The sequence below is a fragment of the Myodes glareolus genome, chromosome 2 (assembly GCF_982192425.1).
Source record: "Myodes glareolus chromosome 2, mMyoGla1.1, whole genome shotgun sequence".
Classification (NCBI taxonomy): domain Eukaryota; kingdom Metazoa; phylum Chordata; class Mammalia; order Rodentia; family Cricetidae; genus Myodes; species Myodes glareolus.
In genome coordinates, this window is record NC_142027.1 from 132,960,021 (window position 1) to 132,977,020 (window position 17,000).

At 52.9% G+C, this 17,000-nt stretch overlaps 1 protein-coding gene across 1 annotated transcript; it reads right to left on the reverse strand.

The window, feature by feature from the left end:
• Nucleotides 1-4,103: 4,103 nt before the first annotated feature.
• Acads (acyl-CoA dehydrogenase short chain) lies at nt 4,104-14,299 on the reverse strand. Its single transcript, XM_048449546.3, has 10 exons — nt 14,172-14,299; nt 12,618-12,781; nt 6,896-7,045; nt 6,594-6,705; nt 6,096-6,247; nt 5,679-5,849; nt 5,462-5,599; nt 5,189-5,284; nt 4,925-4,981; nt 4,104-4,800 (listed from the first exon to the last, which is right to left on the reverse strand). The coding sequence occupies exons 1-10, from the start codon at nt 14,215-14,217 to the stop codon at nt 4,648-4,650; spliced, it is 1,239 nt and encodes a 412-aa protein (XP_048305503.2). The 5' UTR covers nt 14,218-14,299; the 3' UTR covers nt 4,104-4,647.
• Nucleotides 14,300-17,000: the final 2,701 nt, after the last annotated feature.

Sequence of the window (17,000 nt, forward strand, 5' to 3'; positions counted from 1 at the left end):
ATCATGATCTTCACCTCCCTTGCTCATATATTCCCTCCTCCCTCTCTTGGATTGGATTCCAAGCCACCCCAATTAAAATGTCTTTTTTCTAGGAGTTGCCATGGTCATGGTGTCTCGTCACAGTAGAGACCATAAAACAAATGTAAAATATACCAGATGAGATTAACAACATGTTGATACTACAGAAGTGGTTAGAGGCAGAGCAATAGGAATGACCTAGGCTGGGGCATGCAGAAGAGAGAGCGGAAAAACCAAATAGTGAACAGGAAGGAGACGGGCAGCAAAAAGAAGGGAGGGCGAGCAGTGAACGCTGCAGGTGTGGTTCAGGGTGGGAGACAATGCAGGGCAGGAAACCGGAAACACTGGCCTTCCTAGCCCTGAAGAAACTGAAGCAGGAGGATCAGGAGTTTGGGAGCAGCCTAGACTACACAGACTCTCAAATACAACAGTTCAAAGTCTCGGATTTCACCCTTATACCATCTAAATCAGCCATGAGTCCAGCTGCAGACACAATCCACCCAAGGGCCCAATTCTCCCCCACCCCTACCAGGGACTATGAAGTTAAAAGACAAGTTAACTGCTCCCAAATGCAGGGGCGGGGCAGGGCAGGGCAGGGCAGGGCAGGGCAGGGCAGGCCTAAGGCATTCAGAGGGAAGAGGAGGGGATGAAGAAAGGAAACACGATTCCAAGCAACTCTGGAATTCAGCTGTGAGAACTCTAGGTCCCTAGGTTAGGAACAGTCAGTCCTCTGTCCCTTGATGTTCGTGGCTTCACCCCTATGTATATCATCCATTTTCCTGAAAGTTCCATGTGCGGCCGCTGAGGGATTTCCAGCAGCCTCTTTGCTGCCTGTAGAACTTCAGACAAATTCTGACAGCCTGCATTCATTCTGCTCTCCATTCAAGTCATTCGGTGGTAGTGAAACACAGCTGGTGTGAAAACCTCAAGAATTCTGTGGGTCACCCGTATCACAAGGTTTCAGAGTGAGTTCCAGGATACCCAGGTTACACAGAGAAACCCTATCTCAAAAAAGAAAGAAAAGAGAGAAAGATAAAATAATAGTTCATTGGTTTCTCTGTGTGGCACTGACTGTCCTGGAACTCACTCTGTAGACCAGGCTAGCCTCCAGATCACAAAGATCCTCTGTCTCCCAAATGCTGGGATTACGGGTGTGCGCCACCGCTGCCCAGCTCAGCAAAAACACTTTGATGTGGCACAGAATGGACCCCAGAGCTCTACGTGCTAGACAAATGCTCTACCAAGGATCACATTCCCACTCCAAGACAGCCCAGTGAGTGAGGGCTGTGGCCCACCCCAGCTACACAGTGAATCTGGAGCCAGCCTGTGGACGGACATGAGTCTGTCTCCAAAACAAAGAAACAAGGAAGTTTGGGGTCAAATATACCCCCCTCACAAAAAGAAAAAAGGAGAGAAGAAGGGAGGAAATGGAAGAAAGAGACAAGTCAGAGTGATGGTCCATATTTGTGATCCCAGCCCTGGGAAAGTTGAAACAGGAGGATAACCATTAATTAAAAACCAGACTGAGTTAGAGCTAGACCTTATCTCAAAACAAGTATAAACCTTAATCGTTATAATTTTATTTTTAATTGTGTGTGCGAGAGAGAGAGAGAGAGAGAGAGACAAATTCTGTGCGTGGAAGAGAAGGCCGGGGGTGTGGGGCGGGGGGACACACAGACAGACTGTGGATCTGCACTCACGGGTTAGCCAGGGAATCAGACCCTGAAGTTTCAGGCAGTTAGGTTCTGGGAACCAAGAGCAGCATGTACTCTACCTCACTCTCCCTCCCTCCCTCACTCCCTCCCTTCCTCCCTTCCTCCCTCTAAGTGATTGCCTTTAATCCCAGGGAAGCAGGGGCAGTTGGATGTCTGAGTTCAGGGCCAGCCTGGTCTACATAGTAAGAACCTGTTTCAAAAAAAAAGGAGGGGGGACAAAAAGTTTCAACAAATTTAAACACCACAAATGTTCTGAGGCCATAGTGCGATTAAGGTGGTAATGGGCATGAATTTCCTGTTTGGAAAAGCTGGCTACCAAACACTGCCAGTGTCCTTAATGGCCACTGAATTGTGACTTTGAAATACTTTGAAATGGCTAAAATTGTTAAATTTATTAAACTTCTAAAAACATTTATTTTTGTGTGTGTGCCATGTGAGTGTTGGTACCAATGGAGGCCAGAAGAGGGTGATGGGTCCCCTGAAGATGGAGTACCAGCAGCCGTGAGCTGCCAAATGTGGGTGATGGGTACCAAACTCAGGTCCTCTGTAAGAGCAGCAAGTGCTCTCCATCCTCCTCCCTCCTCCCCAAGTAGTTTTTCTAAAAGATTTCTTTATTTCTTATGTATATAATTCTGCCTCCATGTCTGCCTGCAGGCCAGAAGGGGGCACCAGATGCCATTACAGATGGTTGTGAGCCACCATGTGGTTGCTGGGAATTGAACTCAGGACCTTTGGAAGAGCAGCCAGTGCTCTTAACCTCTGAGCCATCTCTCCAGCCCCCCAAATAGTTTTAAAACACAATACTGATGATGTCAATCAATAAAGCCAACAGCTGGCTCCTTGGAAAGGTGAATATAATCAATAAAATTCACAGATACATTTTGGGGGATCAGGGATTAGAGTTGCTGAGCTGAATCAGGACAAAACCCACCAGATGGATCAACACTGGGGGATGGCCCACTAAGCCACCAGCCTGGACACTTCATCAAGAGGAGTCACAGGAGCCAACTTCAGGCAGATATGCCATCCCACGTGACCCTGGCCCCAGATCAGCAGCATCACGCAACAGAGAAAACCGGAGCGGAGTACCAGCCTCCTGGACCCAACTCAGGGATATGCGACCGTCCTCAGGACAGGCGACTGCTGGAGAACACGGGTGTAAAGGACCGCGGTGTCTGCAGCTGATCCATAGCAGCTCAGGCCCAAATGCACCTATGGGGAAAGTTCAGAACTCAAGTTCTCTTGGGAGACAGAGGAGAGCCTGTTAGAGTCCAGCCTGGTCTACAGAGCGAGATCCAGGATAACCAGGGCTGCATTGAGAAACCCTAATTTTTAGAAAAAAACAAAACCTCAAGCTCTAAGTGAACCAACAGGTCATGTCCTTGTGGAAGCCAAGCCGCCGCCACCACCACTTGGTCATGACAGACTATGAACTCACGACAGCTCTGCAAACACCTCAGTGTGCACACCAGAGCTTGGCTCAATGACAAAGTTACCTCCCCATGGAGAAACATTCCATGATCTCCTGAACTGCCCTGCACCCAGAGGCTGGGCACCTGTCCTGAGATGCAGAAATCCACACAGGCCAGCTCTTTGGCTACAGCTAACCCATTTCACCAAGCACAGCTCATGGCTCTGACAACACTTAGATGCAGCAAAGTGACGGCGGGGTCCCAGCCACAGAGCCCATTCCTCCTGCATCACCTTGACAGGACCCTCTGCTAAGCATAGGCCATGGAGCCCCCTCAACACTCATACCCACTGCTCCTGGCTCGCAAGGCCCCACCTGAGGGTGTGGCCCGGAGTGGCAGCCACCTGCCCCCTAGGTAGGATGAGCTAAACTACAGCTGAATCGCACTCTATCTGCAATCTGGCTTACACTTGAGCCCACAGAAATAAGAGCAGATTCAGGGAACCAGGGAAAGAGAAAGAGAAAACCTCTGGCGCGCACCTGGAGCCAGGAAGAAGGGAGAACACACCCTGCAGGCCGCACAGACCCCCTGCCCTCAAGAGCATCAGCAAGATGCTTCCTGAGACAGGTGTGCTGCCTTCCCCAGGAAGGCTGCGTGTGGCTGCCCTGCCCCCACCCGGGAGCCCACTTGAGCAGTGGCACAACCAGAATCTAAACTCCCAGAATGAAGCTCGTATTGTCACTTAAGGCCAGCAAAGGGCACAGCAGTCCACACGCTACAGTTCCCCTGCCCAGCTGCTCTCTGGGAAACTGGGACTTACAAGAATGCCTCCAGTCCGAGGACCCCAGACTCTCTGCTCACCCGCTTGGTCAGGCGACAGACCCACCACACCACGCATGTTCACACATGTTGGGTGAGGGTTGTGGCCAGAAGACCCAGTGAAGACAAGACACAGGAGGGCCGGGCACAGGTGCTTTATTGGCCATAGGCAGCCTACAGCTGCCCTCACCTGACCTCCAGCGAGGGCCCATGACCCAGCCCCCAGCCACCCCAAGCCGACCCTGGGGACTCAAACACTGAAACTCCTGCCACCGAGGCCTGGCCATTTGGGCCACCCCCTCCTCCTGACCCCTGCCCTGTCCCCTGTGTTCTTGCCACTGAACAGCAGGGCTCCTGGGAAGAAGACTGGGGGTACCGGGGTCGTTTAGCCCTCCCTGCCTCCAGCAGGCCGCTCCCATGAAGAAAGAGGCACGGGATGGTTGTAAAGAAACAGTCAAGCCCAGTTCTGAAGTGACAGCTCATTTCTTCTCGGGCACAGGTCACAGCAGCTGGCCATTCTTCTCCCTGAAACCGACGCCCCCCGGTCTGACTGGGAGGGTACAGTGAGGGGTGGAGCGGGCAGAATGAGGCAGGTCCCTTTATGGTCTGACAAGGTCTCAAAGTTAAGTCATGAGGCTGTTGGCCCTTTGCCTCGGTCCGCAGGCAGGCAAGCCCAAGAGGGCTCAGCTCCGGTAGCTCCGGAGCAGGTGCCCGGCAATCACCAGTCTCTGGATTTCGCTGGTACCCTCGTAGATCTCCGTGATGCGAGCATCTCGATAGTACCGCTCGGCTGGCATCTCTGTCACATACCCCATGCCGCCCAGGATCTGGATGGCCTTAGAGGGAAAACAGGCACTATGAAGGAGAAGTCTACCACAACTGGGGAAAGACAGGGCAGGGACTCAGCCTCAAAAGGGGAGCAGCTGGGGAAAGGGCCACTTCCATGGGCCCAGAGCTCACCTGGTGGCTAATGGCGGTTGCAGCCTCAGACGCAGCCAGCTTGGCCATGGCCGACTCCTACCCACCAGGAATGAATGGCAGAGTCAACACCTTCAACTTTCAGAGACCTCCCGCCCCAGCTCAACACCCTCTGTGAGTAGCATGAACAGCCTCCCCCTTAGCACAGGGAACCCGCAGGCCTACATCTGACTTCTCCTTCAAAGGCCCGGGGTGCCCCTTTCCCCCACTTCAGGATATGCCTTGGGAGCCCCTCCCCACAGGCACCTTGGTGAATGGCTTCTTATTATCCTTCAGCATGGCAGCGCGCCAAGTCAGCAGGCGGGCGCTCTCCAGGGCCAGGGCCATGTCTGCCAGCTTGAACTGCAACAATCCAGTCCCACCTGTCAGCCAGGGCCCCCCCTCCCTATGGCCAGGGATGGGGGTGTGAGTGACAGGGGTGGGAATGGTGAGATGAGGTGACAGGTGACCAGGTAAAAAGCAAGGCTTTCTTCACTTTGCCCAGGCCCAGCCCCAGAAACCCCATCCTCCAACCCCTACCTGGATGTTCTGGAGCTTGGTGAGCGGTGCCCCAAAGGCATTGCGGCTCTCGGCGTATTTCACAGCACAATCGAGGGAGGCCTGGGCAATGCCCAGGGCCTGGGAGGCGATGCCGATGCGGCCCATGTCCAGGGTTTGCTGCAGGGACCACCCAGTCAGTAGCTGCAGGCTGGGCCCAGGGCCTGGCCCCACGGGGTTGCCCTGCTGCCAGGCTCACCATGGCTATCTTGAAGCCCATCCCTGGCTCCCCCAGCAGGTTCTCCTTGGGGATACGACAGTCCTCAAAGATGAGGTTAGCTGTAGACGAGGCCCGGATGCCCAGCTTATCTTCCTTCTTGCCCAGTGTGAGTCCAGGAGTGGGCATGGGAACCAGGAAGGCACTGATACCCTGTAAGGACCCAAAAGTTAAGGTGACTCTCCAGAGCTGCTAGAGCCCCACACAGACACCCCAGTTCAAGTCCTGCACCACCCCTGCCCCAGAATCCTCTGTTGGATTTTGGGAGGACTGCCAACTCCACTCGGGAAGGAAAAGCCCCACCTCAGCAGAAGCAATGCCAGCAGGGCCCAAGAAAGTTCTGGCCTAGAGATTGCAAGGACCTTCCCAGGGGTGTGCTGGCCCATTCTGGGCTCCCACCTTGTTCTGCCGGGACCGGTCTGTGCTAGCAAACACCACCGTGGCCGAAGCCTCCCAGGAGTTGGTGATCCAGGCTTTGGTGCCGTTGAGAACCCACGAGTCACCCTCTTCCCGGGCCGTGGTGGAAGCAGCTCCCGCATCACTGCCGTTCCCTGCCAGGAGCAGAGACTCAGGCCCCAGCACCACACCCTCAGGGCACAGGCATCTTCCTGTGAGCCCAGCTCTGACACAAAGACCCTGCGACCCGGGCTCTAAAGCTGGGACCTGCCTCCCAAACCTGACTCGTCCACAAACAGGCATGGGACATATTTCAAGTTGAGCCTTCCCTCACCCCAGTGGGCACGTGTCTCCTGGGTGTCCAGGCACCTGTGGTCCTGCCTGACAGTCCACCCAGAGGTCCAGGACTCCAGGCCTGCCTTTTCCCCTGGGAACATCTAGCTTCTGCCTGTCACCCTGATTCTGGGGTGAGGAGACAAGGGACCCTGCACCGTGCAGTACCTGGCTCACTGAGTGCAAAACAGCCAATTTTGTCACCACTGGTGAAAGGGGTGATCCATCGCTGCTTCTGCTCTGGGGTTCCAAACTTCAGGATGGGCCCCAAGTAGAGAGACTGGTGGGGTAAGCAGAGAGTTAGAGGCCACTCCAAGACTCACTCTCTCCAAAGGCCCTCCCAGAGGACTAAGGCCACATATGACTACAGGAGACAAGTCTAGGAGCCCCACTGCTGTGAGACATATGGCCAGGGTCCACACATATCCCAGCAGCTTCCCCATCTGTGCCCAGGGCCCTGGAAGGCTCACGTTGTTGACGCTCATGATAACTCCAGTGGAGGCGCAGCCGCGACTGATCTCCTCTAGCGCAATGGAATAGGCCAGGTAATCCAGGCCCGCACCACTGAACTCCTCCGGGACATCCATGGCCAGCAGCCCGAGGCCACCCATCTTCTTCACCTGGTCCCAGGGAGAGAGATCACATCAGCGGCAACTGCCAAGAGCCTCCTCTCCCCAACTCCAGCCCTGCGGCCTGAGCCAGAGCCCGCACGCTCGTGAGGGCCATGGGCCTAACATTCACACAGCATCGTCCGCTCCAGGCACGCAGCCTCAGTACCTCGCAATGCCTGTCTTTCTGCCCACAGCTGTAACAGGGAACAGGCCGAGGGCGCCCCCTGGAGGGCTTGGGGTAAAAAGCAGAAAGCAGTACATCACGCTGACTTCTTGGTGAGCACACACGCACACCACAGGACCTTTGCATGTGCCATTCTGCTGTTTCCTCCGCCAGCAGCAATCCACACGGACAGTTCTATCCTCCTGCCCACACCGCTGGGCACTGCGACACTTCTACAGCTGGGATTCCCCATCTAAGTGCCACGCTCCTTCTCACTGCTGCCCTCTTCCCGACCACGAGGACAGACACCTCATTCGTGGGATCTTGTCTCTGTCCTCACTGTTGTGGACCCAATGCCCGTGAGTGTATGAATCAGTGACCAGCACTTGGGTCTCTCTTGGAGGACAATGACAACAGCCGCTAACAGCCGTTATCAGGTACCACGGCACAGCGACGTGTGTGCCCTGTTCTCTTTGAGCCGCTCTGTGAAAGCAATCCTGTGTTAATGTCACAGCGAGGTGGAACCAGGGCTCAGAGAGGTTAATCTGCTTAGGGCCACAGAGCGTCTACGGCCACAGTTCTCTGCCTGGGGTCTCAACCCCTTTCACAGGGGTCACCTAAGACCACTGAAAAACACAGACGTTACATTATGATTCATAACAGCAGCAAAATGGCAGTTACGAAGTAGCGATGAAAACGGCGTGGTTGGGGTCAGCACAGCATGAGGAACTGTGTTAAAGGGCCGCAGTCAGGAAGGGGGAGAACCACTGCTCTAAGGGGTCTCAGTGGGGGCACTGAGCACTGAAGGAAGAGAACCTCAGCCAGCTTTGCCATCACTCGGCTCGACCCCTCTCGGCCTGCTGTCTGTAGACATTGGAGAAAGACACTGCGGCCCCGGGATCCGGGACAAGGATAGCTAGTGGTCACTATCATCAGATCTCTTACGGGCAGTGAGGGCTGGTTCCAGGATCCCCTCCCTGCAGCCACGAACACACGGGTGCTCTAGGCAACGGCACCCAGCATGCAGCCTCCACTACTTCACTTTTTCCTTTATTCTTAGTTTGCATCATGAGTTTCTCGCCTGCGGGTGCCTGTGCACCACGTGTGTGCGCAGGGCCCACAGAGGTCAGAAGAGGTGTCAGGTCCCTGCCATCACCTTGGACTTCTGATCCTCCTGCCTCCACTTGCTGAGTGCCAGGACTACGGGCGGGCACTATTTCCTGTGCTCAGCTATGAGCTGCCTGGAGTCAAAGCCAGGGATCAGTGCCCGCCAGGCCACGCTCTTCCAACTGAGCCACATTCCCCACCCTACTTATTTTTTTCTTTTCAGAAAACCATTTTTTGAGTTTCAAATATGGGTACTTCCTTCGTATCATTTCCTCCTTCCCCGTCCTCCCCCTAACTCCTCTCACATCCCCCGGCTCCTCAGAGCCTCTTACTCCCCAGCCATCTGTGTGTTTTTAGAACCACTGAGCCTCCTGCCTTTACCTCCAAGTGCTGGAAGCACAGACATGGGCCACCATGCCCTGCACTGCAAAATAGATAAGAATAAAATATATGAATTGAGCAGGAGAGGTGGCTCCTCAGTGAAGAGAACTGGCTGCTCTCTCAGGGGAGCAAGTTCCCTTCCCAGCACCCACATGCCGGCTCAGAACTGGCTGTAGCCCCAGCCCCTAGGGGATCCGACGCCCTCTTCTGGCTTCTTGGGCACCAGGCATACACTGTGTTAATATATACATGTAGATGTAAATTCCATGTAGACATAAATTCACATAAAAGTATACTCTTTATTTAAAAAAAAACTATTTAAAAACTTTTTTTCCTCCACTGAGAAGAGGCTAAGGGTACTGAGTGTTAAGGTTCAAATCCGGGACAAATGGCTGAGGTGCCTATTCAACGTATCTAAGCTGCATTTGGTCACCAGGTTCTCCCAGCATCCCTCAGTCCTTACTGGCATAACCTGCCCTCTATCCTGAACTCTCCAGCCCAGCAGTTGGGCTGCTCTCCCCCCGGCTCTTCCCTATAGAATCCAGACATTTTGGTTGCCCGCCCCTTCACTCTCGTCCCTTTGGCCTCCTAGCTGCTGCACCTGGTTCCCATCGTTCCCCCTTCCCATGACCCAGCTCAGTCCGGCCATGTCCACTCGGGACTCTCCCAGACCCCTGCCTCTGGCTGTGCTCTCCCACACTATCTACACTAAACTTTCTCCTCCCTCACACCTAGGAGCAGCCACGACCTTTCCTCTTCTTCTGTCTGCCACCTGCACCCCGCCCCACATAAAATGGCCGTTTCTAGCCTAAGATCGCTGGCGCTCCAGACACTGCCTTAGAAACTCCTACTTCTTTCCTTTGTTAGCTTAGGGATAAAAAGACTGAAGTCCAATTTGGTTGTGAAACGGCCAACAAGGCAGAAACTGGCACCGGTCTTCCCTCTGGGTCTTGCCCCCATTCCTCAGGGCAACCCCTCAGACCCTCGGCAAACTTGCTATTATTATTCTGGGGAAACAAAACCACTCCTCTGCAAACAGCTCAGGAACCGACAAATTCTGCGTCCGCAGAGGTGGCTCAGAAGTCTGTTTCTGACTCTACACGACGAAGTGACTTGCTGGGCACAGAATGTCACGTCTGGCCTCAGTGTCCTCAGCAGAAGCCTGAGATGTGAAGAACCAAGTCCTGTGTGTGCTGCTCCGAAAAGGACATGGGTATTGCCACACGCATGTGAACACCCCTGGAATACACACACATTAGCTCTGCTGCTATTACTATTATGCCTTTGCCTTGGGAGTTTTGTGGAGGTTTTGTTTTGTTTTTTTTAATTTTTTTTTTCGAGACAGGGTTTCTCTGTAGCTTTGGAGCCTGTCCTGGAACTAGACCAGGCTGGCCTCGAACTCACAGAGATCTGCCTGCCTCTGCCTCCCAAGTGCTGGGATTAAAGGCATGCGCCACCACCACCCAGCTTTGTGGAGGTTTTGATGCTTTGTTTGGTTTGTTTTTTTGGTCTCACTAAGTAGTTCAGGCTGACTTTGAACTTGGGATCCTCCTGCCTCAGCCTCAGGAATGCATCCTGCTTTACCACCTAAATTCTCGTCCCCCTTTTAAAAAATTTTAGGCAGGATGTCACTCTACAGACCTGGAGGCCCGGAACTCACTCTGTAGACCAGGCTGGCCTCAAATTCACGGAGATCCTGCATCAGCTTCTTCCTGAGCTCCATGATTCTCTGGGATTAAGGGCGCCCACCACCGCTCCAGCCCTTTGCTCTTCCACTGCGCCCATGAAGACGCGGCGTCCCCTCTGCGCACTCGGTGGATTTTTTTGCCCGTTTCCAGTTAAGCTGTTAAAAGTGGAAGCTTTGTGTGTTCACAGGTGAGCCAGGGCAACTGCCACAGGTGAACGAGAGCACCCGGTTTTATCGGACATGTCTCCAGGAGTCACTGGTCACAGGTAGGCTTTACCCTGGGGATGGTAATGAGAATAACACACCTGCGCACACGGCAGAAGTGGGACTAAGAAGAGGAAGTCACGGGGAAGCTCAGGCAGGACAGTAAGATAACATCTGTGTGACCTGTGCTGGGCACTTGCTTGGTGGCTGTGGAGTCACACAGTACTGCTCAGTGTTTGCTTCTCTCGCTCAAAGTTCCACTTTGAGCTCAAACTCACCAAGTTCCACCTGCCCCCGCCTCTCGGGTTCGTCACCAATGCCGGGTTTGTTTGCTTGTCTTAACTGAGGATGCTGCCTGCTTACTTCTTGTCTGAGCTACTGCATAGGGGTCTAAACCTCCAGGAACTGAATGGAATTTGATGATAATGAAGACTCAACACCCTGGCCCCTAGCATGGCATGCTGCTGCTGCTGCTGCCTAAAACCCTAGCACTCAGGAGGAGCCTGGGGCAGTCCAGGGCTACTTAGGGAGGCCCTCTCTCAAAGAACAGAGCACGAAGCACTTGAGGGATTATAAACACACAGAGGGAAGCAAACGTGTCAAAGCACAGATAGATTTCAACACATGCTTGAGCCCAGGGCAATGGTTTTCCTGTTGCTCAGACACCAGAGTCTGAGAGACTGGCTCCAAAATCCTTCCCCACCCACCATCCATGTGCTTGTCCCTGATGTCCCACTGATGGCAGGGAAGCCACCTTCCAGTTGGAGCCATATTGTCAAGCCTTCCCTGTGCCCCCGCCCCTCCCAGACATGTTCCTCTTGGTGATCCCACCTGGAGCGGCACCTCGCTTGCCACCACCTCAGTGGAACTGTGAAGAGGCAAATGTGAGGGGGGGGAGAGAAGCAGGGAGGCCCTCAGGCGGCCTCCACACACCAGCAAACCCAGGAGCTGCATGGCTCCATTCTCCAGTTGTCTCAGCTATAATGAGAATGACCACAGGCTGAGATGGCTCTGTGATTAAGAGCACTGGCTGTTCTTCCAGAGGACCAGAGTTCAGCTCCCAGGACCTACATCAGGCAGCTCACAACCATCTGTAAGTCCAGCTCCAGGCGATCTGAGCTCTCTTCTGACTTCTGAGGGCACATGCACATACCTCACATACACTCTCTAACACATACATGAATAAAGATAAAAGAAATCCAACGAAAGCAAGTGCAGAGGCCAGCTCAGAACTGACGCACCTGCCCCCCGAGCCTGGGGACATCGGTCTGCTTTCTGGAATCTAGGTTAAGGTGAAAGGCAGACAAGACCCAGCTCCACACGGTCATCCTCAACCTCCCCACACATGACAGAGCACACACATGTCCATAAACATATCACACACACGCGCGCAATAATGAAACAGTTTATGGTTTAAAAAAAAAAGAGTATGGTATTGCGAGGTTCACCGTGCCAGGTGTGGTGACACAGGGGCAAAGGCAGCCAAGCTCTGTGAGTTTGAGCCAATCTGACCCACACATAGTGAGATCATCGTAATAAAATAGGCGGACAAGTGCGCTTCTATGGTTAAAAGCACTTGGTGCTCCTTTTTTTGTTTGTTTGTTTGTTTTTTTGGGTTTTTTTTGTTTTTCAAGACAGGATTTTTCTTTGTAGCCTTGGCCATCCTGGAACTTACTTTGTAGCCCAGGCTGGCCTTGAACTCACAGAGACCCGCCTGCCTCTGCTTCCCGAGTGCTGGGATTAAAGGCGTGCGCCACCACTGCCTGGCTGCACTTGGTGCTCTTGCAGAGGACCAGGGTTCAATTCCCAGCACCCACATGGTTGGTGGCTCCTAACTGCCTGTAACTTCAGTTTCAGGAGATATTATGCCCTCTTACGCCCTCTTCTGGCTTGACAGGCATTACACGTGCGTGTTACACAGGCAGAAAAGCAGGCAAAGTTTTACAGATGCTGAGCAAAGCAAACCTTCCAAGCCTGTACTGAGCTTCCTACCTAAGGTCTCGGTGCCTCTGGCTGCTGTCACTCACTACGGTGCTCACCTGAGCTGTGGGGAAGAGATGCTCCTTGTCCAGCCGGGCCGCAATGGGGACCAGCTCCTTCTCAGCAAAGTCCCGGCACGTCTGACGCAGCATCTGATGTGTCTCGGGCAGCTCCGCAGACTGGTAAACTGTATGCAACTTGCGCCAGTTGCGAGGATGGAGAGCTACCAGGGAAGAAAAGGAGTTAGGGAAGTGCGGTACAAGACATCTTAAGATTTATTTCTTGGGGCTGGAGAGATGGCTCAGCAGTTAAGAGCACTGGCTGCTCTTCCAGAAGACCCAAGTTCATCTCCCAGCACCACATGGCAGCTCACAACTGCCTGTAATTCCTGTTCTAAGGGATATGGCACCCTCACACAGACAAACATGTGGGCAAAACACCAATGCACACAAAGTACAAATAAATAAATAATTTTGAAAACTTTACATATCTGTGTAACCGTGTTTACCGGTGAGCACATGCATGCAGGTACCCACGGAGGCCAGAAGAGGGCGTCAGATCCCGTGGACCTGGAGTTACAGGTAGTTATGAGCCACCCAACACGGGTGCTGGGATCTGAACTCAGGTCCTCGGCAAAAGCAGCAAACGCTGAGGTAGGGGGCTCATTTAGGCCTGGAGTCCAGGCTAGCCTAGGGAAAATATCAAGACTCCATTTCAGGACCGGGAGAGATGGCTCAGCAGTTAAGAGCACTTGCAGCGGACCTAGTGCAGATCCTGCCATCCATGGGGTGGCTTACAGTTGTCTGTAAAGTTCCAGGGCATACTTACATGCAGGCAAAACACTCATACACATAAAATAACAGAATACTACTCCCGTCTCCCTCCACCCCCTTTAGCCCAAGCTGAATGCTAACTGCTTGCTAAACACTTCAATCCCCAGCATAATCCCAATTACAACACTTTGGGGAAAGGTTTTAAGTTTCATTGGGTCTGGATTTACATTAAGTGTGGCAAACAACAGCACGCAGCTCCCAGGAAAGATTAAAGGAGTACCAGTGACTGATTTTCACTGTTACTGTGGATCTGGATTAGGCAAAGGAAGTGCTGGTCATAGTGTCAGGCTTGCTACAGGTGAGACAAAACAGTATTAAAAATAAAGGCTAACGTTATGGAAGCACCCGTTAGATGCCAACCGCTATGCTTTTATATGTATCCTGTACTTTAATACAACTCTGAGGACAGTAACAGTTCACACTTGGACCAATAGACCCTGATCGTCACGCTGAAGGTCACAGGTCGGAGTTCAATGCCAGGCCTCGAAACAGAGGACCAACTCACCCAGAACCTCGACTGGGACTGAGATAGGGGCAGGGGAGTGAATGTGGCCGCGCAAAGAGGAGCTGGCGAAGAGGGTCCCACAAGGAGGGAGCCGAGCAGGAGCCGGGGTCCCTGCAGAGCCTGGGCCCTGCACGCGCAAGAGGCCACCGAACTAGGGCAAAGGCCGCGAGCAGCAGGGAGATGCTGCCCACTCGTCGGCCCGCGGCCGCAGCAGGAACCGCCGTCAGCATTCCCGCCGTACGACCGACCCTGGGGCTCCACGGACGCGCACTCACCTCGGCGGAGTGGGCCACCGGCCCGGGCGAGCAATGCGGCAGCCATGGACTCGGACCTCCCAGACCTCTTGCGAGCAGCTCTACTGTTCCGGACAGCAGGGGCAGGGGCAGGGGCAGGGCCACGCCCACTGACCCACAGGGGCGGGGCCGGTACGGAGGCTGGGCCACGCCCATCGTTTGTGGGGGAGGGGCCGGAGATGCGCTTGCGCCCTAGGGACGAGGCACCGGAAAGTTAGCTCGGTCAAATCCAGAGACTGCAAAATCTCTCAGCTCATTTTCCAGCTCTCGTCTTTAGTAAGGCTACTGACAAAGCAAAGGCATAAAAATAAAAACAAGGAGCTGCAGAGATGGCTCAGTGGTTAAGAGCACCAGAGGTCCTGGGTTCAATTCCCAGCACCCACATGGCAGCTCACAACTCTGTAACTCCAGTTCCAGGGGATCCGACACCCATGGCAAAATACGAATGCACATAAAATAAAAGTAGCCGGGCTATGGTGGTGCATGCCTTTAATCCCAGCACTCGGAAGAGAAAGAGAGAGAGAGAGAGAGAGAGAGAGACAGGCGGATCTGAGTTCGAGGCTAGCCTGGTCTACAGTTCAAGGGCAGCAGCTAGGGCTGTTGTTACACAGGAAAACCCTGTTTCGAAAAACCAAAATAGTAAGAAAATAAGAAGCTAGTTCCGGGACAGCTAGGGCTGTTATACAGAGAAAACCTATCTCAAAAAATAATAAATAAATAAATAAGAAACAATCGAGCGTGGAGAACCCACTCACTAAATCCAGTTTTTTGTTTTGTTTTGTTTTGTTTTTTTGCCTACTACTCTAGTGCGGATTTTCGGTGGACGGTGAAAGGTTGTATGTGGGGGTCGTTCTGCAGGCCACCGAGCGGCGCTAGCCGGGCCGGGAATCGAACTCGGGTCCTTGGGCGGAGCGGTCAGGCGCTCTGCTCCCTGAGCCGTCTCTCCAGCTGATAAATCCAGTTCTGTACAAAGAACACACACACAAACCCCGCAGTCCAAGCCTGTAATTCTAACGACTCCTGAGGCTAAGGCATGAGAATTACAAGTTCCAAGTTCCCCTATGTTACAAAGTAAATTCAAGGCCAGGGTGGGCAACTTTGTGGTATCTGGTTTAAAAATAAAGTATAAAAGAGGGCTGGGGACGACAGCTCAATGGTAGCGCTCTTGCCTAGAGCACTGGGTTCAGTATTAGGGAGAGAAGAAAAGAGTTAGTCCCTACCCCTGCCCACCCTGCATCCTGACAGTGTAAACCCCGGCTCCCTGACCATCTTTGCTCCAGTCATAGAAAGCAGGCAGCTTTTCTCCTTTGGCCTCGACGCTCTTCATAAAGGCCACCTCACCAAGACTGTCCTGCTAGTATTCCTCCCCACTGGGATTAGAGACGTGCTCCACCAACGCTGGCTACATCCGCACTTTACCCCTGGGTATTTTTTTACGTTTTATTTTTCCCAGTAGTTCTGTGGTCTCCAAAGGGGGGGGGGGGCTGGAGGGCTCAGTATTAGGCCCATTGCATGGGGTTGCCAGGCAGGAAGAGCCCTCCCACCCTGAGATGTGAAATAGAGCTACTGTCCTAAGCACCTCCTAGTTGGGGAGCAGGGCCCTGTTGGGAGTAGGGGCGCTGCCCCGTAATACCAAGGGTTGAGTCTTAGCATCCTCAGAATACTTTTATGCTGTTCCGGAGAGCCTGTCAAATGTCACTTGGCCACAGGGCCCACCTTCACCGAGTCTAACTCCGGCTCACAGCCTCCTGGTTTCCATGCACATGCATTCTGTTCATCTGCCTTCCTCCCTGAAACCAGACACCTGTACTTGGCACTGACCCAACACCAAAAGTGGGACTGACCCACTTCCTAGAAAACAATAAACTGTGGTAAAGGTGGTGGTTTGGATTAGAAATGTCCTCATCTGGGCCGGGCATGGTGGCGCATGCCTTTAATCTCAGCACTCGGGAAGCAGAGGCAGGCGGATCTCTGTGAGTTTGAGGCCAGCCTCATCTACAGAGAGAGTTCCAAGACAGGCTGGAAACACTCTCAGGAAGAAAACAGAGAAGAAGAAGTAGAAATTTCCCCATTTCTCCCCCTCCCCTGCAAGGTCTGGAGCTGCGTTAAAAAGGAAAAAGTTTTTCAAATAATGTGTTAAATGACTGTTACTAGTCAATACTCTGAGGCCAGTCAGTCATCTTCCCTGCCTGGCCACAAGCCCTGGTGGAAGACAGAGCAGGTGACAAAAGGAGAGAAATACTAGGGCCTGAGAGAGGGTGCAGTTTGTAAAGCGTTTTACGTTCAAACGCGACTTCGGTTTGGAATCCATTAGACCTGGGTGCAGCAATGCAGCAGTAGGGGAATGAGTGAGCTCCTAGCTCGGTAAGAAAACCTGCCTGGAGCCAGGCGGTGGTGGCGCACGCCTTTAATCCCAGCACTCGGGAGGCAGAGGCGGGAGGATCTCTGTGAGTTCGAGGCAGCCTGGTCTACAAAAGCTAGTTCCAGGACAGCCAGGGCTATACAGGGAAACCCTGTCTCAAATATATATATATTATAATAATATAATAAAAGGAAGGAAACAAATTCATCATAGGCCTACATGACGGCTCAGTGAGTAAAGACACTTGCTATCAGGTCTGATGATGATCTGAGTTCAATCCCCAGAACTGACTTTCAGAAGTTGTTCTCTGTTCTTCTGACTTCCACCCACACTCAGGAGAATGTATGCACGTGCACACACAGATAACATAAAAAAAAAAAACAGAAAAAAGAAAGTCACATTTTACAATAGAGGCCAATAATTATGCCAGAAAACATCTAAAACAAATT

Excerpts from the sequence above, each read along its gene's own strand:
- Acads (XM_048449546.3), bottom strand. The coding sequence starts at position 14,217 with ATGGCTGCCGCATTGCTCGCCCGGGCCGGTGGCCCACTCCGCCGAG. Across the intron at positions 12,782-14,171 it reads CGGTGGCCCACTCCGCCGAG|CTCTCCATCCTCGCAACTGG; the intron begins GTGAGTGCGCGT and ends CTTCCCTGGTAG. Across the intron at positions 6,706-6,895 it reads TTATCATGAGCGTCAACAAC|TCTCTCTACTTGGGGCCCAT; the intron begins GTGAGCCTTCCA and ends TTACCCCACCAG.